Source organism: Oncorhynchus nerka, linkage group LG11 (assembly GCF_034236695.1).
Source record: "Oncorhynchus nerka isolate Pitt River linkage group LG11, Oner_Uvic_2.0, whole genome shotgun sequence".
NCBI classification, from domain to species: domain Eukaryota; kingdom Metazoa; phylum Chordata; class Actinopteri; order Salmoniformes; family Salmonidae; genus Oncorhynchus; species Oncorhynchus nerka.
Genome location: NC_088406.1, coordinates 29,863,535 through 29,887,900, shown reverse-complemented (window position 1 = coordinate 29,887,900; position 24,366 = coordinate 29,863,535). Strand labels below are relative to the sequence as shown.

At 44.4% G+C, this 24,366-nt stretch overlaps 1 protein-coding gene across 1 annotated transcript in view; it reads left to right on the top strand.

Moving 5' to 3' along the window:
* Positions 1–7,307: 7,307 nt before the first annotated feature.
* kcnj5 (potassium inwardly rectifying channel subfamily J member 5) overlaps positions 7,308–24,366 on the top strand; it is a 38,426-nt gene continuing 21,367 nt past the window's right edge. The window contains exons 1-2 of the mRNA XM_029672272.2: positions 7,308–7,675; positions 20,517–20,599. Of these exons, the coding sequence (XP_029528132.1) occupies positions 20,537–20,599 (63 nt within the window). The 5' untranslated portion in view covers positions 7,308–7,675; positions 20,517–20,536. The remainder of the gene's footprint in view (positions 7,676–20,516; positions 20,600–24,366) is intronic.

The following is a 24,366-nucleotide window of genomic DNA, read 5'->3' as shown; positions in this document are numbered from 1 at the left end:
AGAACAGAGCCCTGGGGGACACCAGTGGTGAGAGCACGTGGTGTGGAGACGGATTCTCGCCACGCCACCTGGTAGGAGCGACCTGTCAGGTAGGACGCAATCCAAGCGTGGGCCGCGCCGGAGATGCCCAACTCGGAGAGGGTGGAGAGGAGGATCTGATGGTTCACAGTATCGAAGGCAGCCGATAGGTCTAGAAGGATGAGAGCAGAGGAGAGAGAGTTAGCTTTAGCAGTGCGGAGCGCCTCCGTGATACAGAGAAGAGCAGTCTCAGTTGAATGACTAGTCTTGAAACCTGACTGATTTGGATCAAGAAGGTCATTCTGAGAGAGATAGCGGGAGAGCTGGCCAAGGACGGCACGTTCAAGAGTTTTGGAGAGAAAAGAAAGAAGGGATACTGGTCTGTAGTTGTTGACATCGGAGGGATCGAGTGTAGGTTTTTTCAGAAGGGGTGCAACTCTCGCTCTCTTGAAGACGGAAGGGACGTAGCCAGCGGTCAGGGATGAGTTGATGAGCGAGGTGAGGTAAGGGAGGAGGTCTCCGGAAATGGTCTGGAGAAGAGAGGAGGGGATGGGGTCAAGCGGGCAGGTTGTAGGGCGGCCGGCCGTCACAAGACGCGAGATTTCATCTGGAGAGAGAGGGGAGAAAGAGGTCAGAGCACAGGGTAGGGCAGTGTGAGCAGAACCAGCGGTGTCGTTTGACTTAGCAAACGAGGATCGGATGTCGTCGACCTTCTTTTCAAAATGGTTGACGAAGTCATCTGCAGAGAGGGAGGAGGGGGGAGGGGGAGGAGGATTCAGGAGGGAGGAGAAGGTTGCAAAGAGCTTCCTAGGGTTAGAGGCAGATGCTTGGAATTTAGAGTGGTAGAAAGTGGCTTTAGCAGCAGAGAGAGAAGAGGAAAATGTAGAGAGGAGGGAGTGAAAGGATGTCAGGTCCGCAGGGGAGGCGAGTTTTCCTCCATTTCCGCTCGGCTGCCCGGAGCCCTGTTCTGTGAGCTCGCAATGAGTCGTCGAGCCACGGAGCGGGAGGGGAGGACCGAGCCGGCCTGGAGGATAGGGGACATAGAGAGTCAAAGGATGCAGAAAGGGAGGAGAGGAGGGTTGAGGAGGCAGAATCAGGAGATAGGTTGGAGAAGGTTTGAGCAGAGGGAAGAGATGATAGGATGGAAGAGGAGAGAGTAGCGGGGGAGAGAGAGCGAAGGTTGGGACGGCGCGATACCATCCGAGTAGGGGCAGTGTGGGAAGTGTTGGATGAGAGCGAGAGGGAAAAGGATACAAGGTAGTGGTCGGAGACTTGGAGGGGAGTTGCAACGAGGTTAGTGGAAGAACAGCATCTAGTAAAGATGAGGTCGAGCGTATTTCCTGCCTTGTGAGTAGGGGGGAAGGTGAGAGGGTGAGGTCAAAAGAGGAGAGGAGTGGAAAGAAGGAGGCAGAGAGGAATGAGTCAAAGGTAGGCGTGGGGAGGTTAAAGTCGCCCAGAACTGTGAGAGGTGAGCCGTCCTCAGGAAAGGAGCTTATCAAGGCATCAAGCTCATTGATGAACTCTCTGAGGGAACCTGGAGGGCGATAAATGATAAGGATGTTAAGCTTGAAAGGGCTGGTAACTGTGACAGCATGGAATTCAAAGGAGGCGATAGACAGATGGGTAAGGGGAGAAAGAGAGAATGACCACTTGGGAGAGATGAGGATCCCGGTGCCACCACCCCGCTGACCAGAAGCTCTCGGGGTGTGCGAGAACACGTGGGCAGACGAAGAGAGAGCAGTAGGAGTAGCAGTGTTGTCTGTGGTGATCCATGTTTCCGTCAGTGCCAAGAAGTCGAGGGACTGGAGGGAGACATAGGCGGAGATGAACTCTGCCTTGTTGGCCGCAGATCGGCAGTTCCAGAGGCTACCGGAGACCTGGAACTCCACGTGGGTCGTGCGAGCTGGGACCACCAGATTAGGGTGGCCGCGCCACGCGGTGTGGAGCGTTTGTATGGTCTGTGCAGAGAGGAGAGAACAGGGATAGACAGACACATAGTTGACAGGCTACACAAGAGGCTACGCTAATGCAAAGGAGATTGGAATGACAAGTGGACTACACGTCACGAGTGTTCAGAGAGTTAAGCTTACGTAGCAAGAATCTTATTGACTAAAATGATTAAAATGATACAGTACTGCTGAAGTAGGCTAGCTGGCAGAGGCTGCGTTGTTGACTAAGTAGGCTAGTTGGCATTGGCTGCGTTGTTGACACTACACTAATCAAGTCGTTCCGTTGAGTGTAATAGTTTCTACTGTGCTGCTATTCGGGGCTAGCTGGCTAGCTAGCAGTGTTGATTACGTTACGTTGCGTTAAAAGAACGACAATAGCTGGCTAGCTAACCTAGGAAATCGCTCTAGACTACACAATTATCTTTGATACAAAGACGGCTATGTAGCTAGCTATGTAGCTAGCTACGATCAAACAAATCAAGCCGTTGTACTGTAATGAAATGAAATGAAAAATGTGATACTACCTGTGGAGCGAAGCGAAATGCGACCGGATTGTTGAGTGCAGAAGTTTCATTTCATTTAAAATACCATCAGCACCACAGGACTTTTTGGGTTGGAGAGTGCATAGTTTTTCCAATAATTCTTCTTCTGTAATTGGGGTATCCACAGTCTTTGACTGCTAATTCAAGGATTTGTAATTTTTCTTGTATATCTTTTTTGTTCTGGGCTCTTTGTTATATTGCTGTAGAGGTTTGCAAAATGATTTCTCCACATATCCCCATTTTGGATAGCCAATTCCTCATGATGAGTTTGTTTAATTTATTCAAATTCTCCCAGAAGTGGTTTGATTCTATGGATTCCTCAATTCCATCGAGCTGATTTCTAATGTGCTGTTCCTTTTTTGTTCTTAGGGTGTGTTTGTATTGCTTCAGTGTTTCGTCATATTGAAGGCGTATATTTTTGTTGTCTGGTTCTCTGTGTTTTTGATGAGATATATTAGATATATTTCTCTCTCTCTACCTCTCTCTCTCTCTCTCTCTGCCTTTCTCTCTCTCTACCTCTCTCTCTCTCTACCTCTCTCTCTACCTCTCTCCCTCTCTCTCTCTCTCTCTCTCTACCTCACTCTCTCTCTCTACCTCCACCTCTCTCTACCTATACCTCTCTCTACCTCTACCTCTCTCTACCTCTCCCTCTACCTCCACCTCTCTCTACCTCCACCTCGCTCTACCTCTACCTCTACCTCTCTCTACCTCTCTCTCAACCTCTACCTCTCTCTACCTCTATCTCACTCTACCTCTCTCACTCTACCTCTCTCCCTCTACCACTCTCTCTCTACCTCACTCTCTCTCTACCTCTACCTATCTCTACCTCTACCTCTCTCTCTATCTCTACCTCTCTCTCTCTACGTCTACTTCTCTCTCTCTACGTCTACCTCTCTCTCTCTCTACCTCTCTATCTCTACCTCACTCTCTCCCTCTCTCTCTCTCTCTCTCTCTCTCTTTCTCTCTCTCTACCTCTCTCTCTCTCTCTCTACCTCTCTCTTTCTACCTCTCTCTCTCTACCTCTCTCTCTCTCTCTACCTCTCTCTCTCTCTCTCTCTCTCTCTCTACCTCTCTCTTTCTACCTCTCTCTCTCTACCTCTCTCTCTCTCTCTACCTCACTCTATCTCTAACTCTCTCTCTCTCTACATCTATTCTCTCTCTCCCGATCCTCTCTCTCCCCCTTGCTCTCTCTCTACCTCACTCACTCTCTACCCCACTCACTCTCTACCTCACTCACTCTCTACCCACCTCACTCTCTACCTCACTCACTCTCTACCTCACCCACTCTCTACCTCACTCTCTCTCTACCTCACCCACTCTCTCCCTATCCTCTCTCTCTCCCTATCCTCTCTCTCCCACTCTCTCTCTCCCTATACTCAAATAAAAATTCAACTACTTTATTGGCATGAAAACCATTGTGTCAATATTGCCAAAGCAACAATGTATACAATATACATTGTAATACAATTATTAAGAATAACAAATAATAATATAAAATTGCATAAAATAATAATACAATATTAAATACAAAAATGTCAATAATAATATGGTAACAAATGTAATAAATATAAAAAGCTATACATGGAAAATGAAACTATAACTAACTTATAATTAAATCACTGTCATCTTCACCACTACATCATTTCCCACCATAATTTGCAAATAAATTCATTAAAAATCCTACAATGTGATTTTCTGGATTTTTTTTCTCATTTTGTCTGTCATAGTTGAAGTGTACCTATGATGAAAATTACAGGCCTATCTCATCTTTTTAACTGGGAGAACCTGCACAATTGGTGGCTGACTAAATACTTTTTTGCCCCACTGTATGGTCAGTGGTGGTTGGTTGTTGGGGAGAAAGTACATTTGACATTTTCTTATTACATTTTCTTCTTGAAGAATGGTTTGAATTCTTGAATTCAAAATGCTACAGAAAACCTTTCCCAAGTTGCTCTTTACACAAATTCCCCTGTAATTTTTGGGGTCTGATTTGTCTCCACTTTTGTGGATAGGGGAGATGAGCCCCTGGTTCCAGACATCAGGGAAGCAGCCATAAGTTATATCCATGTTGAACAATTTAATCACAGCATTTTGCTACTCAGGTGCGCTGTTTTTCAGCATTTCATTTCTGATGTTATTTAGACCACAAGCCTTCTTTGATTTTATGGATTTGAGCTTTTCATTTAGTTCGTGTTGGGTTATTGGGTAATCTAATGGATTTTGGTTGTTTTTAATGACTGATTCAAGGATGCTCAATTTTTTTTACATTTCTGTTGCAAGTCTGTATGTGGGATGTTTTTGTATAGATGATCAAACTAAGTTTTCCAAATTCCTTCATCTGGTATGGTTAATTCTTGTGGCTTTGTCGTGCTTGAATTGTTCCAAATGTCCCAGAACGGATTTTGGTCAATTGTGTTTTCAATTTCATCAAGTGTCTTGTTGGTATAATTCAATTTCTTGCGTTTCAGTGTTTGTTTATACTGTTTCAGTGTTTCAAAGTATTCATATCGTAGCTCTAGGTTGTTTTGCTGCTTATATTTTTCAGTTGATATTTGTCTTAGGTGCTTTCTAATTGTTTTACATTTGTAATCAAACCATTTTTCAGAAACATTTTGGTTTTTGTTTCTGATGTTGCATTTCTTTGGTTTTCTGAAATGTGCTTTTGATGCACATTTTTGGAATGTGCAATTGATGTTATGAGTAGCCGAATTGACACCTTCTTTATTGTCTTGGTATTGTGAGTTATTGAAGAGCTGTATAGAGTTCATCATTTCATTTGAGTTCAGTGTTTCAATTAATCTTTCTGCACTGTTTTTAGCCCATCTGTACGATTGGTTTATGTTGTAGAGTTTATTGGGCAGTTTTATTATTGAATATTGCTGGTTAATTTCTTCAGAAACACGTTGATCTGACAATGGTGTCTGTGGTCTGACAGTGAATGCACTAATGGAGGAGGGGTCAATATCAGTGATGGCATATTCGACTACACTTGTCCCAAGAGCTGAGCAGTAAGTAAAGCGACCTAAAGAGTCCCCTCTGATTCTACCATTAAGCATCTAAGGCACGACAGAGATGCACTAACTCCTTCCCATTTTTGTTCAGTATTTGGTCAGGACTGTTTCTATTATTTATAATAGGGCTACTGTACAAGGAGGGGTGTCCAAATATGTGGTGGTTACCTCCCGCATCAGTGTAGTCAGGCTCAGAACCTGTTCTTGCATTGAAATCTCCACAAAGAAGCACTTTACCCTCTGCCTGAAATTGAATGATTTCTGTATGGAGATTGTCAAAAAACTGATCATCAAAGTATGATGAATCTGAAGGAGGAGCATAAGCTGCACATACGTAAACATCATTGTCACAATAAATTGTACCTTCGTTAAGTTTTAGCCAAATGTGGTTAGTACCTTTTTAATTTCATTCAGTGGTCATTACGCTCTCTCTACCTCTCTCTCTCTTCCTCACTCTCTCTTTCCCTCACTCTCTCTCCATGTTACTCTCTCTCCCTATAATCTCTCTCTACCTCTCGTTCTACCTCTCTCTCTCTCTCTCTCTCTCTCTCTCTCTCTCGCGCTCTCTCTCTCTCGCGCTCTCTCTCTCTCTCTCTCTCCCTATCATCTCTCTCTAGCTCCCTATACTCTCTCTCTACCTCACTCAGTTCAATTTCAATTCAATTCAAGGGCTTTATTGGCATGGGAAACATGTGTTAACATTGCCAAAGCAAGTGAGGTAGACAACATACAAAGTGAATATATATAAAGTGAAAAACAACAAAAATTAACAGTAAACATTACACATACAGAAGTTTCAAAACAGTAAAGACATTACAAATGTCATATTATATATATATATATATACAATGTACAAATAGTTAAAGGACACAAGATAAAATGAATAAGCATAAATATGGGTTGTATTTACAATGGTGTTTGTTCTTCACTGGTTGCCCTTTTCTTGTGGCAACAGGTCACAAATATTGCTGCTGTGATGGCACACTGTGGAATTTCACCCAAAAGATATGGGAGTTTTTCAAAATTGGATTTGTTTTCGAATTCTTTGTGGATCTGTTTAATCTGGGGGAAATATGTCTCTCTAATATGGTCATACATTGGGCAGGAGGTTAGGAAGTGCAGCTCAGTTTCCACCTCATTTTGTGGGCAGTGAGCACATAGCCTGTCTTCTCTTGAGAGCCATGTCTGCCTACGGCGGCCTTTCTCAATAGCAAGGCTATGCTCACTGAGTCTGTACATAATTTTCCTTAATTTTGGGTCAGTCACAGTGGTCAGGTATTCTGCCGCTGTGTACTCTCTGTGTAGGGCCAAATAGCATTCTAGTTTGCTCTGTTTTTTTGTTAATTCTTTCCAATGTGTTAAGTAATTATCTTTTTGTTTTCTCATGATTTGGTTGGTCACTCTCTCTCTACCTCACTCTCTCTCTCTACCTCACTCGCTCTCTCTCTACCTCACTCTCTCTCTCTCTCCCTATACTCTCTCTCTTTCTCTCCCTATACTCTCTCTCTCTCCCTATACACTCTCTCTCCCTATACTCACTGGGCGGCAAGTGGCTAGAGCATTGGACCAGTAATCAGAAGGTTGCTGGATCCAATCCCCGATGCTGACATGGTAAAAATCTGTCGTTCTGCCCCTGAGCAATGCAGTTAACCATATGTTCCCTGGGCACCATGGATTTGGATTAAGGCAGCCCCCCACACATCTCTGATTCAGAGGGGTTGGGTTAAATGCGCAAGACACATTTCAGTTGAATACATTCAGTTGGACAACTGACTAGGTACCTCCCTATTCTCTGCCTCTCACAGTGTTCTTCTCTTCCCAGCTCATTCCTCTTTGACTGCAGAGTGAAACGTGCCATGTGGCACAGACACACACACACGTAAAGGATAAATCCTAAGAGACAAGAGCTCTGCGTGGAAGTAAGAGGAGGGTGAGGAAGTAAGAGAAGAGCAAGAGGGTGAGGGGGGTGGTCGGGGGAGGAAACACTCACACACTCAAGCATATAGGACTAGAGCGGTGAAAAGGAGAAGAGAAGAGCTGGGAGGCAGGAGGGCTGCTGAACAAAGCAAGGGAAGGAGAGGGGAGTCCATGGGAGAGTAGCAGCCGTGAAATGCCTCGACGGGAGCCTGCCAGCTGCTCCTGTGGCCACCTGAAGGTAAGACTCATGCTAGACTGAGAAAAAGTAGGGAGACACGACCGGAGCAGAGAGAAGGAGGGAGAGAAAGTATAGCTCTGATGCAAGCCTAACGCTGTGGTTATAGGGTACACTTGGGCTGCAGCTGAGCTGTTCGATCTGCCTTTGAATGCGATGCCATGCTGTCATTACATTCCGTAATTCATCACCTCGCCATCATCCATTTAGCCGCGTGTCAGATCAAAGTGTGTACGTGAATTAAAACCATATAGTATGGTTGCTATGCTCCCTAAGAGAGAGATACCTCAGATACCTTCAGCCTGCACTGCCTGCGACCTCTTTTCCATCACAGCCTGCTTGTGTTCTATATCACTAATGTCACTGCAGTGCATTTGTTTGCTCTCATTCTGAGGGCTAGGTAATCAAAAAACAATGGGTTTCCAGCCCTGTCAGACCACTGTGAGATGCTGCTGAGGCTACTGCCTAGTTGCCTGATGCTAGAGGATGCTTAAATTCTCCTATAGTGGAATGCAGGAGTTTTACTAGTGCAGCAGCCAACAGTGTGGGGGTTTTACACACAGCACCGTGTGTTGTGTTGTGTTTTCGATTCCACACATTCAATGAAAGAAGGTGGTGAGAGAGAGAGAGAGAGAGAGAGAGAGAGAGAGAGAGGCCATTATCTGTCTGCAGTAGCTTTTCGCTGGAATATCGGAGACTAGTAAAGAATTTAGAGCAAATCATTTGCATTGATTCCGTTGGAGCACTCAGTCATCTCTGAGCCGGGGATTAGAGAGGCTAGTTTCAGGGCTGTGATGTGCTATTGTCTGCTCTTATAGGCTGTCCTGGTTGAGTGCACTCTGCACAAAATATCTTGAGTTGTCCCTGTAAAACTTTCATGACAATGGGGTCTGTGGCCATGTCCAACGGGCATGTTTTTCCGACGCAATGTTCCTGGGAATGTCCTCAGCAGGGAATGCAGAGGTGGTTTAAAAGTGTTCAGTATGTGATCATTATTTTTTTCAAACATTTCCCATTGAGCAGTGTAAAGGTAGGGCTAACAGGGAAATGATGGATGGTGCAGAACAGTAGTATATAGCACATATTTTATTCTATGCTCACCTTTTTAACCTTTTGATTAAGTTTGTGTATGTGTGTGTGTGTGTAACCAGTCCATTGGTATAGGTATCACTTCAATCTGACATGAACCATTGATGAAATGGTGCAGCCATTTTGATTGTTGCGCGGGGTGAAAGTTGTAGCACCGTAAGTGATTTTGATGGATGACCCTTTGACCTTGTAAACTGCATTAGAGTTATGCTGTAACTCCTTTTGTAAAGCCATAATTATCAGCCAGCCTCTGTGCATCACCTCAGTCAACCACTGAAACCAACTCAGTCTCTCTCATGTTGTGGACTGAGGTTTGATTCAGCCCAGAACGCTAGCCCAAATCTAATGAGACATTGAGATGAGATTACTGTGTGTTTGAATAATTCATTGTGTGAATTTATTTGGTGAAAACCGGGTCTCTGGGTAAGGTGGTAGGCATGGCTGTGATAAAAATCAGCCCATCCCCGCTTGTATTGCAGCAATGCATCTGTGTCAGGAGCTTAGCCAAGCGAGAACAATTCTTTGTATTAAGTGCTATGGAAACTGTGTGTCTGTATGATTTGAAAAGAAGGCTACTGCAGCCCTGTAAAGTCACTCAGCTAGACAGAATGGGAGAGCATTTCTTGTCCAGGTTAATCGGCCGTTACCGAGGTGGAGGTGGAAGTGGAAGTGGGAGGAGAGTGATACTTGGCCATGCTCTAATCTGTCCAGTGTCACCGACTGGAGAACAATGTGGGATGACATTGAGGTTTTAGAGACAGAGCTCCTTGCAAAAGCAGTGATGTCCTTTATCTTGAAGGGCATTATGGGGATTAAGATGCTGCAGGTCATACGGACTGGAGCTCCATTGTTAAAGGGCGGCTGAACTTCCTGATTTGGCCTAGTTTTAGATTTGGTTCGTTAAGAAATGCTAGAGGCCATGACTGAATTCAAAAGTGAGTTGGTTTCGTGGTGTGGTTTGATGTGGGTATCTCCTGTGTGTGTGCAGGTGGTAATTAGTTTGCCAATTGGCTTCAGCTGGCTGGTGTGCAACAGTAGCAAAATTGGTTTGACTTTGGATATTCTATCTCTGGGTCGGTCTTGTCAATAAATGACACAATGTAAATGAGACAGTATTTTCACGTTGCACACCTTTTAAGCTCTCATTAAATGCTTTCAATATCTGTATGTTAATTTTTTTTTTTGCCATTAATGAATGTGTTATTCAATGTGTTTCAATGGGCTACAGTAGTAAAAGCCAATTTAAATATGTTTTTTAATAAAAAAAATTAAATCCCAAAATTTGAATTAAAATAGTTAAATGATCCACGGTATGACCGTCTTAAAACAATTCCATATGTTAGGTTAGTAGAACCCTTTCATATGCAATATTCATGTATTATTTGTTCTATAATTTGAAGCAGTAGTGGTGTCTATCCTGGAGAATCATAATTAGAACCCTTGCTATCATTAGGTGAAATAAATTAACATCTTGTTTACTTAACCATCTCCAGACGGATTTTCCTTTGCGTACACATCTATCTATGGAGCCAAGTGTGAGCATCCATCACCCAGGGTGAGTAGTTTTATGTTCAGCATAATGGGCTCAAGGCTTATTTGGGTGACACCATGGATGTTCTGACATGGTATGTGGTGGCGAGAAGGAGCGGCCTCCTCAAAGGACTGGTGCAGGGACAGAGCGAGGTGCCGCAAGAATTCTAATTAGGTCCGTGTGACCTTTGGCTCTTTCTGCATGCGCTCAGCACCCCCTCCTCTCTTCCTCTCCTGCTTTCTACCTCCCCTTGTCCATCCACCAGTCACTCTCTCACTCCTGTGAATGTGGGCTCTGGCCCGTAAATCACGATAAGAGGCTGACGAGCCACCTGATAAATATGGGACATGGTGTTGCAGGGTGTTGGAGCTCCTGTCCTCTCCTTAACCCCCATCCTCCTCTCCTGCCACAGTCATGTCCTATAGGACTACTCTGGTCCAGTGGACTGGGTGTTGTTGGCTTGGCCTGGTGCTCAGTCCGTCTAGCATCACTCAACAGTGTTGGGGAGTTTGGGGCATCACTTATAAATACACGTACCCTTGGCACAGGGGCGCGAGAGGACGAGATTCGAGTAAGCAGCAGTTATTCCTGGCTGTGGCTGTGTGGTGTTTAGTTTTTTGGTCCGTTGTCATTTCATTAGACTAATAGTCTCCAGTGTGGGTAGGACGTCTAGCTGAGGCGGTGTCCATTGCTCAGGAGAAGGTGATCCGTGAGAGATGATACAAGTACTATACTGTATATGCTCAAGGCCGGCTATCAGCCATGAGGAGGGGAAAAATGAGTCTGGGCCTGAAGCCAAGCTGGCTGGCATCCATAGGCTTTGGAGACATTTTTAGTCATTTGCCCTGACCGACCTCAAAGTGTCATAAGTGAGCAAAGATAGGGATGAAGCGCTGCACTGTGAGCCTCTTGTCTTATGCCTCGATCACACAGTGTCCTTACATTTTGGCACACCAGAAATACATTAATTTCCAATGGAACACTTTGTTTGCCTTGCAGCATTGCGTTGCAGAGGCAGTTGCAGTGCGTTCTGTGTGGTGCATACGTTGGAATGATCAAACGTATGCATCAAACTGTATGTGTAGATGGCTTGACAGAAATGGTAGCAGAGGGGGAATGTTGAACTTTTGTTGCACACATATCAAGATTATGCTGCGTACCATTTTGCGCAATGATGATCTTGGTGTGATCGAGGCATTAGCCTGCAACTAACTCATGAATGAGAGCCTGGTAACCATGATGCTGCTGCTGAGAGTTGGCTCTGGGAAGAGGGAAGCAGGGGAGGGGGAGAGAGGAGCAGGGGAGGGGAGAGGAAGTTCCAGTAGGCTCCCAATGCTGGGCTACAGAAATGACAGAGACATTGGAGCAACTTATTCCACTAGAGAAGATATATATCTTCTGCACTGATTGTGCAGATCCTCCCATTGCAGATATTATTGAAGACTCAGCTCTCTCTCTCTTTTTCCTCGCCTCTGTCAGACCTATGCTTTGTTTTGATGACTCCTCAGAATTGAATTTCCTGTGGAAAATAGAAAGCTTCTGTATGACCTCAGAATATATGGATCAGTGCCCCCAAATAGCAGAATTTGTATTGTAAACCAAAGGGTTACTGCAGAATTAGCAGTTTCTCACTGCACTCATCATTCTCTGAGGAATGGACAGTAGCGTGGTATACTGTAGCTTGTTCAGAGATCTAGCTTGTAACCATTTGCAAAACATGCACGTCTCATGGATATTTTCAGACAGGAAATGTGTTTGATTGAGTCCCCAAATTTGCTCTTTTAAAGAGCTTTGATTACCTTCAAATTATGTAAGTGTCACGACTTCTACCGAAGTCGTTGCCTCTCCTTGTTCGGGCGGTGCTCGGCGTTCGACGTCACCGGTCTTCTAGCCATCATTGATCCTTTTTTCATTTTCCATTGGTTTTGTCTTGTCTTCCCACACACCTGTTTTCAATCCCATTCATTACCAGTTGTGTATTTAACCCTCTGTTTCCCCTCATGTCTTTGTCAGAGATTGTTTTATTGTCAGTGTAGTGTGATTTGTTGTATAGGTGCGCGTCGGGTCCTCGTGCCCATGTTTGTGTGTTTATGTACATTTAGTGTTTATGGAGCATACTCCGTGGACTTTATTAAAAGACTCCATTTTACACTCCATTTGACTCTCCTGCGCCTGACTTCCCTGCCACCTATTACACCTATGCTTGACAGTAAGCTAATCGAGAAAATCTTGTTGATCAAGTTTTTTGTCTTCTCAGGCAGAGTAATGACTAGGGGCTAGTCTAAGTCCTCTTTATTACGGTCCTCCAGAGGCCAGTTAACTCTGTTGGCCGACGCCGTGTTATTGGAGCAGTATTTAATATTGATACAAGCCTTGTCCTGGCCACCTAACACCTCACAACTAGCCCTCACATTTTCTAACTGCACAGAGGGCTGACATTGACAACATTTTAAAGAGCCTCTAATGAAGATAATTAAACCTTACAATAGCTGTTTGTGTAACTCAAACAAAGACTTGGACTGTCCTCAAAAAACATAATGTGAAAGTGTACAGGTGGAAACATTACAGCAGCCTGAAACAGCTGCTAGAGAGAGAGGGAGAGAGAGAGAGAGAGAGAGAGAGAACAAGCACAACTGCAGGTTTACTTCTCCGCCAGCAACAGATGAGCACTCACTCTATCAGAGCCTAAACCCAATTCACCCAAAGCATCCTGTCGCTCTCCAAGTAACAAGATGAATGCTTGTTACCCTCTTAAAGATAAAATGCTGAGCTGGAATCTGTGTTTGCACAACTGCTGGTGAGTCTGCAGCGAGAGCAGAGCAGTAATCAAACACAGGCAGAGTATGCACACAGGTCCTGGGTTCACCAGTCACTGGGGAGATGTTTAATGCATGAAAGTGTCATGACGTTGGCCTGGGCGTAGGTTTATGACAGTCATAAATACCTCTTCCCCCCCCTTTTTCCTCTCTGTTACATTTGCAAAACCATTGGTTAACATAGAGATTCTAGGAACATCAGAAGGTGGGGGAAATGAACTATATTCTGGTAATCCGAACAATTGAACATATGCGGTGGTATTTAATGAATATGATGTCAGCTCGGTTGTCATCTGAGACATTCTCATCAATGATAAGATGACATAAACTCTACAGTGGAAAGTCTACACATCAGAGTTATCACATTCACATGGAATTGTTGTTCAATATAAATGTTTGAATATGAAATTATTCGTGATGGGATGAAATGTGTAGTTTCTAAAATGTGAGATTTGGGTTTTCATAAGGTAGGTCTCTGCTCAATCAGTGGCCTGCCCCGGTGAAGGGACATGGGCTATAAAACTTTTCAAACACGCCCTCCTCTCCCTTCCTATATAAAGCCTTGACGACAATGTAAACTCCTGTTCCGAGGATGTGAGGACGACGGTCCGATGTCAGAATGGTTCAGATAATAACTACAGAACGAAGCCAACATCAGCGTGAGCTTTGGTTGCGAATGGTATGAACTTTGAACTCTTATTCACTACAGAAGTGATACCTCCTAGCCGTTGAGTTAGCAACAGCAGCTGCAAGCGCAGGTTAGGAAGGAACAGACAGAGTATCCCGTCTACCACACAACGACGTTACTACAACGTATCCAATTGACAACCAGAGACATTCTTCAAAGGACAAAGGACTCGGTTTGGCAACACGGCCTTCCATCTACCACCAACCTACTGAAGCGCAGCTCACAGTAAATATTTATTGCATTTTCCTTTTCCAAATTGGCTGTAATTTAGAATGCATAAGATGCTGTATTTACGATAGCACAGCTTCGCCCATTGTTCCTCAGTCTTCCCGCTCTTTCACTCAAACCCAGACCCTTTTGTGTAACAAGCTGTCATAGCTGTTCCGCCCGCCAGGGACGTTTTCCTTGATGACGTAATTTGTAATCAAGTTATGATTAATTATGTGTATGTGTGATTAGTTAGGTATTTAGTAAATGAATAATTAAACCCAATTTTGTATTGCTGATTCAACTTGTTAGCCAGGGTTCGTGCAGATAACCAAGAATTTAAAACTTTCAGATGAGACTGAATTAAGGTGACGATTAATATTGACTGCTACTAGGTCTTTAAGAGTTTATTCGGAAGATAACAGCTCTATAAATATTATTTCATGGTGCCCCGACTCTCTAGTTAATTACATTTACATGATTAGCTCAATCAGGTAATATTAATTACGGAGAAATTATTTTATAGAATAGCATGTCATATCACTTAATCCGGCATAGCCAAAGACACGACATAATCCTGAACTGACTTGGAAAGCAGGACCTGGCGACACTATAATGCATTCACTATTCTGGGCCTTGTGTGTCTTGTATTCATGTCTGTCTGTCTGTCTGTCTGTCTGTCTGTCTGTCTGTCTGTCTGTCTGTCTGTCTGTCTGTCTGTCTGTCTGTCTGTCTGTCTGTCTGTCTGTCTGTCTGTCTGTCTGTCTGTCTGTCTGTCTGTCTGTCTGTCTGTCTGTCTGTCTGTCTGTCTGTCTGTCTGTCTGTCTGTCTGTCTGTCTGTCTGTCTGTCTGTCTGTCTGTCTGTCTGTCTGTCTGTCTGTCTGTCTGTCTGTCTGTCTGTCTCAAATGCCTGTCACGTCGCTCTGCCCTTTGCTTTAGACCCGTCTATGTCAACACTGTATTCCTGTGTGGATCTCATGTGTGACGTGGGCCCTCGCTCCTCCACCCCACTTTGCATTTCCTCTCCATGATGCCTTGTCTTGCATCTATCACTGATCAAAATGGAGCAATGTCAGAGCATGACGACAGAGACAAATCAGATGGTGTTGTTATTCTCAGGTAGAAGCAATCTGGTGATTGCTTTCTGATTGGCAGAGGTGGAATCAATACACTATTATTCGAGTCACAAGGTTTGAGTCTCAAGTCGAGTCCCAAGTAGAATGGGTCGAATCTCGAGTCAGGTCCAAGTCGTGCATTCTAAGAGCAAGTCGAGTCAAATCATACGTTTTTTCAAGGCAAGTCTCAAGTATAAGAAATAAGCTATACATGCAATGAGTTGTCTATTTATTGAAGCTACCAGACAGCACTTTTCATTATTTTGTCTACAACATATTTTAATTATGTAATAATTCATTTTACTAACAACAAATTATAAATGCAAGCTTCATAAGTAACTGATGCATTTCAAGCAATTTTGAAATACTGTACCTAAAGACCAGTAGACCTATGCTAGTAATTGTTGGTTGAGGGTCCATTGCTGGTGAGTTTGCAAATTAAACAGTTGATATTCTTGATCACACATTTTTTGTAGCTGCATATTTATGTATGGCAATGCTCTCCTTACAATCTGATGTTTGTGTTGCACCCGATCCTATAGCTGTATAGCAAATCAGAAATCTGTTGGCTAGCTGAGTGATTCTCAATGTTTTTGACCCCCATTCCCCAAAAAGTAGTGGCTCAAAGCTTGCGAGCCCCGCGCACACACATGAATGCGCACACAATGGCTGCGCAAATGTAGCCTGTCAATACAGCCAGAAATGGCAATGCATTTTCTAAACTTAAGATACAGAAATAAACTATTTTTTACACCTGCATTTTGAGCTGAAAGTGATTCATGTTTGCAAAGTAGGGATATCATTCCGTCACTTCTCTAAGCAAGAAGAATCATACGGCCTAACTACCTGTACACAGGAAAGCATGGTCTGTCTGCACCAAACACTATCACTTTGGAGGGCTACCTGCCCGCAGAATGCTTGTCAACTAGGTAGCCCGTTTCTTCCTCACAAATACTGTTATTAATTCACCAGAATATATCTTCATCCCACAATCCAGAAGGCAGTGAGATGTTACATCTGTCTTTAGACATATAGCCAGTAACCACCCAAACTTTGAGAATGTTTTAACTTATTGTGTGCATAATGTTGCTGCTACAGTCTCTTATGACCGAAAATAACTTCTGGACATCAAAAAAGCTATCATTCACCATGGACTGGAAGAAATGTTTTCCTTTAACTTTTTCCTTTAACGAGTCCGACGAGAAGTATATCCTGCTTTCACTGGAACAGGCCCAGATCCACGCCTTTTGCGTAAAGAAAAGACGCTGGAAAAGGGGACGCAGATTGGGAATCCTTCTGAGAAGCCGGAGGCGAGCGTGAAATCGTTAGAAAATAAAATTGATGACCTATTATTAAGATTATCCTACCAAAGGCACATTAAAAACTGTAACATCCTATGTTTCACTGAGATGTGGCTGAACGAAGAAAAGGATAATATAAAGCTGGCAGGATTTTCCATGCACCGGCAGAACACGCCACGTCTGGTAAGACGAGGTGTGGGGGGTGTGTGTCTTTTTGTCAATAACAGCTGGTGCGCGATGTCTAATATTAAAGAATTCTCAAGGTATTGCTCGCCTGAGGTAGAGTACCTTAAGATAAGTTGTCGACCACACTATCTACCAACAGAGTTCTCATCTGTATTATTTGTAGCCGTCTATTTACCATCACAAAGCGAAGCTGTCACCAAGACTGCTCTCAACCAACTCTATAAGGCCATAAGAAAATGCTTACCCAGACGTGGCGCACCTAGTGGCCGGGGAGCAGGCAAACTTAAATCAGTTTTACCACATTTTTACCAGCATGTCACATGTGCAACCAGGAGGGAAAGAATCCTCAACCACATTTACTCCACACACAGAGATGCATAAAAAGCTCTCCCCTGCCCTCCATTTGGCAAATCTGACCACAATCATATCCTCCTGATTCCTGACTTCAAGAAGAAGCTCAAGCAGGAAGTACAAGTGACTCGCTCAATACGGAGCTGGTCAGATGACGTGGAAGCTACACTACAGGACTGTTTTGCTAGCACAGACTGGAATATGTTTGGGGATTCATTCAATGGCATTGAGGAATACACCACCTCAGTCATTGGCTTCATCAATAAGTGCATCGACGACGTCGTCTTCACAGTGACTGTACGTAAATATCCCAATCAGAATCCGCATCGAGCTAAAGGCTAGAGCTGCCACTTTCAAGGAGCGGGAGACTAATCTGGACGCTTATAGGAAATCCAGCTACGCCCTCAGACGAACCATCAAACAAGCAAAGCGTCAATACATAATTAAGATTGAATCCTACTACACCGACTCTGTCGCTCGTCGGATGTGGCATGGCTTGAAAACTATTACGGAATACAAAGTGAAACCCAGACGTGAGCTGCCCAGTGACACGAGTCTATCAGACGAGCTAAATGCCTTTTATGCTCTATTAAAGGCAAGCGAAACTGAAGCATGCACGAGAGCGCTAGCTGTTCTGGATGACTGTGTGATAACGCTCCCAGTAGCCTATGTGGACAAAACCTTTAACAGGTTAACATTCACGAAGCTGCTGGGCCAGACGGATTACCAACTGTCAAGTGTCTTCACTGACATTTTCAACCTCTCCCTGACCGAGTCTGTAATACCTACATGTTTCAATCAGACCACCATAGTCCCTGTGCCCAAGGAAGCGAAGGTAACCTTCCTATTTGATTACAGACCCATGGCACTCACGTCGGTAGCCATGAAGTGGTTTGAATGGCTGGTCATGGCTCACATCAACAGCATCCTCCTGGACACACTAGACCCACTCCAATTCGAATACCGCCCCAACAGATCCACAGATGACGCGATCTCAATCACACTCCACACTGCCCTTTCTCACCTAGACAAAAGGAACACCTATGTGAGAATGCTGTTCATCAACTACAGCTCAGTGTTCAACACCATAGTGCCCATGAAGCTCATCACTAAGCTAAGGACTCTGGGACTAAACACCTCCCTCTGCAACTGGATCCTGGACTTCCTGATGGGCCGCCCCCAGGTGGTAAGAGTAGGCAACAATACATCTGCCACGCTGATCCTTAACACGTCAGGGGTGTGTACTTAGTCCCCTCCTGTATTCCCTGTTCACCCACGACTGCGTGGCCAAACACAACTCCAACACCATCATTATGTTTGCTGACGACACAACAGTGTTAGGCTTGATCACCGACAACGATGAGACGGCCTATAGGGAGGAGGTCAGAGAACTGGCAGTGTGATGCCAGGACAGCAACCTCTCCCTCAATGTGAGCAAGACAAAGGAGCTGATCGTGGACTACAGGCAAAGGCAGGCCAAACAGGCCCCCAATAACATTGACGGGGCTGTAGTGCAGTACATCACTGGGGCCATGCTTCCTGCCATCCAAGACCTATATAAGAGGCAGTGTCAGAGGAAAGCCCATAAAATTGTCAGAGACTCCAGTTATAGACTGTTTTCTCTGCTGCCGCACAGCAAGCGGTACCGGAGCACCAAGTCTAGGATCAAAAGTCTCCTCGACAGCTTCTACCCCCAAGCCATCAGACTGCTGAACAGTTCATAAAAATTGCCACCGGACAATTTACATTGAACCCCCCTCTTGTACACTGCTGCTACTCGTACCGCTGCACACTGACTCGGTACTGGTACCCCCTGTATATAGCCTCATTATTGTTATTCTTATTGTGTTACTTTTTATTATTACTTTTAATTTGAGCCTACTTGGTAAATATTTTCTTATTCTTGAACTGCACTGTTGGTTAAGGGCTTGTAAGTAAGCCTTTCACTGTAAAGTCTACACATGTGACCCTAGATGCCTCACAAGTCCTCAACTGGCAGCTTCAATAGTACCCGCAAAACACCAGTCTCAACGTCAACAGTGAAGAGGCGATTCCAGGATGCTGGCCTTCTAGGCAGTTAAAAGTCGAGACCCAAGTCTTGAGGCTCCAAGTCCAAGTCAAGTCTCAAATTTGATTTTCTATCAAGTCGAGTCTCAAGTCATCAAATTTGTGACTCGAGTCTCACTCGAGTCCAAGTCATGTGCCTTGAGTCCACACCTCTGCTGATTGGTGATTATGGAACACATAGTTCATACTCTGTCACTATATTGGATTATTTTTAAACACCAGTGACCCTATCAGTTGTTCCACTTTTATATAACTGAAATGGTGTTGTGAAATTGCAGCTAATATTAGTCCCTATAGACTTGCCCTCCTCCCATCTCATATCTGTAGTGCTGACTTCCCGTATGTAATTTAATCCCATTGCCAAAAAATATTATTCATTCATTTTTTTCCCTCTGTCAGTTTGAGTATGCAATTTATGTTTAAAAATACAATTTCTAGCACATTAAAATCAGAGCACAGACACTGCAGTCTGTCATTAGATCAATGTATTACACCAATAGACCTAAAACAAAAACAAAGAAACCACAGGACATTTACTGTTTGAAAAGAAGTCTTCGAAACTACATCAAATCACATTTCATGGTGTTACTTCAAAAAAGCGAAAGAGCTGTTATTGTAGGCACATGGGAAGTTTAAACAAAGAAATGAAGACATAAAAATCTGCTGTGGACAGAGTGTGAAGGGTCCAGGCTGGTGATTATTGTGATTCAAGTAGTGGTCAGCTTGTCCATGCAGCATCAGGGCTTTTAACAGTTGGGTTGGTGTTCAGCCCAGGCAGCGTACTGGCAGCGTACTGGCACTGATGTGTTCTCCTCCTCTCCTCCTCGGGGGATAACAAAGGTTGAACACGGTAGCTACTGACAGCTGAGACTGCTTCATTCAGAGATTACAAATGAGCTAACAGAGTGAGTCCAATTTCTCATGTGAGTCCAGAGTTAATCCACACATTAGCATTCTGTGTTGGTGAAAAAGGTCTGTCTTATTATGATGAACTGAGGCTCTGTTCTAATGTCCTCACTACTGACTTCACTGTCCTCACATGCCACCTACTGTAGCATTAAGTCATGAATGAAGTAATGTACTGGATTTGCATTCTTAATGGTATGCTAGTATGATTGTTGGAGCATAACAGTAGCCTAGATTTGACATGAAAATGAAGACCTGAGCATGCATTGTTAAGATTCAGGCTCGCTGTTAGTAGTGGCTCCTATTCAAACAGATGACTGGCATATTAGTATTGATTTCGTTCAAGTGATTGACATGATATGTGTAGAAAACTTTTTTTTCAGGGTTATCAGTCAATGCAGTATTGACTATGCAGAATTTTTCCTAATCCTTGATTTTTCCTGATTGATCTTAGGGGATATGTTGTGAAAAACAATCTATTGTTGAGATTTGATTGATGCATAATTCTGTGCATTAATGAAAGTGTAATGCTGAATTCATTGGATATTCAAAGCTAGTTGAATCTCCATCTCCCTCTCTCCCCACAGGTGTTGAGCTCCACCTGAGGATGGCAGGAGATTCTCGAGTCCACATGGACCACGACATGGAGATAGGAGTCACACCCACAGCAGTAAGAACATTTTTTTATTTCACCTTTATTTAACCAGGTAGGCTAGTTGAGAACAACTTCTCATTTGCAACTGCAACCTGGCCAAGATAAAGCAAAGCAGTGTGCCACAGAAAACAACACAGAGTTACACATGGAGTAAACAATAAACAAGCCAATAACACAAACAAGTCAATGACACAGCAGAGAAAAGAAAGTATATATACAGTGTGTGCAAAATGCATGACGAGGTAGGCAATAAATAGGCCATAGGAGAGAATAATTACAATTTAGCAGATTAACACTGGAGTGATAAATGAGCAGATGATGATGTGCAAGTAGAGATACTGGTGTGCAAAAGAGCAGAAAGGTAAATAAAATAAAAACAGTATGGGGATGAGGTAGGTAGATTGGGTGTGCTATTTACAGATGGACTATGTACAGCTGCAGTGATCGGTCAACTGCTCAGATAGTTGATGTTTAAAGTTGGTGAGGGAAATTAAAGTCTCCAACTTCAGCGATTTTTGCAATTCGTTCCAGTCACTGGCAGCAAAGAACTGGAAGGAAAGGCAGCCAAATTAGGTGTTGGCTTTGGGGATGATCAGTGAGATATACCTGCTGGAACGTGTGCTACGGGTGGGTGTTGTTATCATGACCAATGAACTGAAATAAGGCAGAGATTTACCTAGCATAGACATATAGATGTCCTGGAGCCAGTGGGTCTGGCGACGAATATGCAGGTCGCAGTGGTGGGTGGAATAAGGTGATTTGGTAACAAAACGGATGGCACTGTGATAGACTGCATCCAGTTTGCTGAGTAGAGTGTTGGAAGCTATTTTGTAGATGACATCGCCGAAGTCGAGGATCAGTAGAATAGTCAGTTTTACTAGGGTAAGTTTGGCGGCGTGAGAGAAGGATGCTTTGTTGCGAAATAGAAAGCCGAGTTTAGATTTGATTTTGGATTGGAGATGTTTAATATGAGTCTGGAAGGAGAGTTTACTGTCTAGCCAGACACCTAGGTATTTATAGTTGTCCACATATTCTAGATCGGAACCGTCCAGGGTGGTGATGCTAGTCGGGCGGGTGCGGGCAGCGAACGGTTGAAAAGCATGCATTTGGTTTTACTATCGTTTAAGAGCAGTTGGAGGCTACAGTGCACAGTGTCCAAGGAAGGGCCAGAAGTATACAGAATGGTATCGTCTGCGTAGAGGTGGATCAGGGAATCGCCCGCAGCAAGAGCGACATCATTGATATATACAGAGAAAAGAGTCGGCCCGAGAATTGAACCCTGTGGTACCCCCATAGAGACTGCCAGAGGTTCGGACAACATGGCCTCCGATTTGACACACTAAACTCTGTCTGCAAAGTAGTTGGTGAACCAGGCGAGGCAGTCGTCAGAAAAACCAAGGCTATTGAGTCTGCCGATAAGAATACAGTGATTGACAGAGTCGAAAGCCTTGGCCAGGTCGATGAAGACGGCTGCACAGTACTGTCTTTTATCAATGGCGGTTATGATATCATTTAGTACCTTGAGCGTGGCTGAGGTACACCCGTGACCGGCTCGGAAGCCGGATTGCACAGCGGAGAAGGTACGGTGGGATTCGAAATGGTCAGTGATCTGTTTGTTAACTTGGCTTTCGAAGACTTTAGATAGGCAGGGCAGGATGGACATAGGTCTGTAACAGTTTGGGTCTAGGGTATCACACCCTTTGAAGAGGGGGATGACCGCGGCAGATTTCCAATCTTTAGGGATACGAAAGAGAGGTTGAACAGGCTGGTAATAGGGGTTGCAACAATGGCGGCGGATAGTTTTAGAAAGAGAGGGTCCAGATTGTCTAGCCCAGCTGATTTGTACTGGTCCAGGTTTTGCAGCTCTTTCAGAACATCTGCTGTCTGGATATGGGTGAATGAGAAGCTGGGGAGGCTTGGGTGAGTAGCTGTGTGGGGGGGCGGAGCTGTTGGCCGGGGATGGAGTAGCCAGGAGGAAGACATGGCCAGCCGTTGAGAAATGCTTATTGAAATGTTCGATTATCATGTACTTATCAGTGGTGACTGTGTTACCTAGCCTCAGTGCAGTGGGCAGCTGGGAGGAGATGCTCTTGTTCTCCATGGACTTTACAGTGTCCCAAAATGTTTTGGAGTTAGAGCTACAGGATGCAAATTTCTGCTTGAAAAAGCTAGCCTTTGCTTTCCTGACTGACTGCGTGTATTGGTTCCTGACTTCCCTGAACAGATGCATATCGTGGGGACTATTTGATGCTATGGCAGTCCGCCACAGGATGTTTTTGTGCTGGTCAAGGGCAGTCAGGTCTGGAGTGAACCAAGGGCTATATCTGTTCTTAGTTCTGCATTTTTTGAACGGGGTGTGCTTATCTAAGATGGTGAGGAAATTACTTTTAAAGAATGACCAGGCATCCTCGACTGATGGGATGAGGTCAATATCCTTCCAGGATACCCGGTCTATTAGGAAGACCTACTCGCAGAAGTGTTTTAGGGAGCGTTTGACAGTGATGAGCGGGGGTCGTTTGACCGCGGACCCATAGCGGATACAGGCAATGAGGCAGTGATCGCTGAGATCCTGATTGAAAAAACAGCGGAGGTGTATTTGGAGGGCAAGTTGGTCAGGATAATGTCTATGAGTGTGCCCATGTTTACAGATTTAGGGTTGTACCTGGTGGGTTCCTTGATGATTTGTTTGAGATTGAGGGCATCTAGCTTAGATTGTAGGACTGCCGGGGTGTTAAGCATATCCCAGTTTAGGTCACCTAACAGAATGAACACTGAAACTAGATGGGGGAGATCAATTCACAAATGGTGTCCATGGCACAGCTGGGAGCGGAGGGGGGTCGATAGCAAGCGGCAACAGTGAGAGACTTATCTCTGGAGAAGTACATTTTTTAAATTTGTATTTCAAACTGTTTGGGTATAGACCTGGAAAGTATGACAGAACTTTGCAGGCTCTCTCTGCAGTAGATTGCAACTCCTCCCCCTTTGGCTGTCTATCTTGACGGAAAATGTTGTGTGATGATAAGAGAGGTTGTATCTCTGGATAAGCTGGTTATAATGGGTGAGATCATCGCATGTGTGGGAGGTGGGACAAAGGAGGTATCAGAGGTATAATGAGTGGAACTAGGGGCTCCATTGTAAACTAAAACAATGATAACTAACCTAAACAACAGTATACAAGGCATATTGACATATGAGAGAGACATACAGCGAGGCATAAAGTAATCACAGGTGTTGATTTGGAGAGCTAGCTAAGACAACAACAACAGCTAATCAGCTAAAACAACAACAGGTAAAATGGCGATGAATGTGCTGAGAGTCGGTTAACTACACACAGAGCCTCTCCTGTTGGCGCCGGAGATAAACAAACAAGCAAAATAAATATATGAACAGAATGGAGTACCATGATTAATGGGCAGTCCAGCGGGCATCAGCTATGTAGCCAAGTGATCATAGGGTCCAGTTGGCAGCAATAGATGAACAGGGAGGCCGCGGAGTAGTCGTTACTACGCTAGCACGCGGGTGACGCGGCGTTTAAAGTTAGTAGCCCAGGGCTAGTAGAAGCGTCTGCTCCGATGGAGGCCGGTTGAAGGCACAGCGGATGGAGTATTCGTCAGCAGACCTGTCGTGGTGGTGCGGGGTGCGCCGTGTCGACTAAGGATCCAAGCCAGGTGGCAAAAGAGGTATTGTAGTTGTAGTAATTTAGTTTTCTATCCGGCAGATGCGCCTGGCTCATGGCTAACTGGTGATAGCTTCGGGGCAGAGGCGTTAGCCACTTTAGCCAC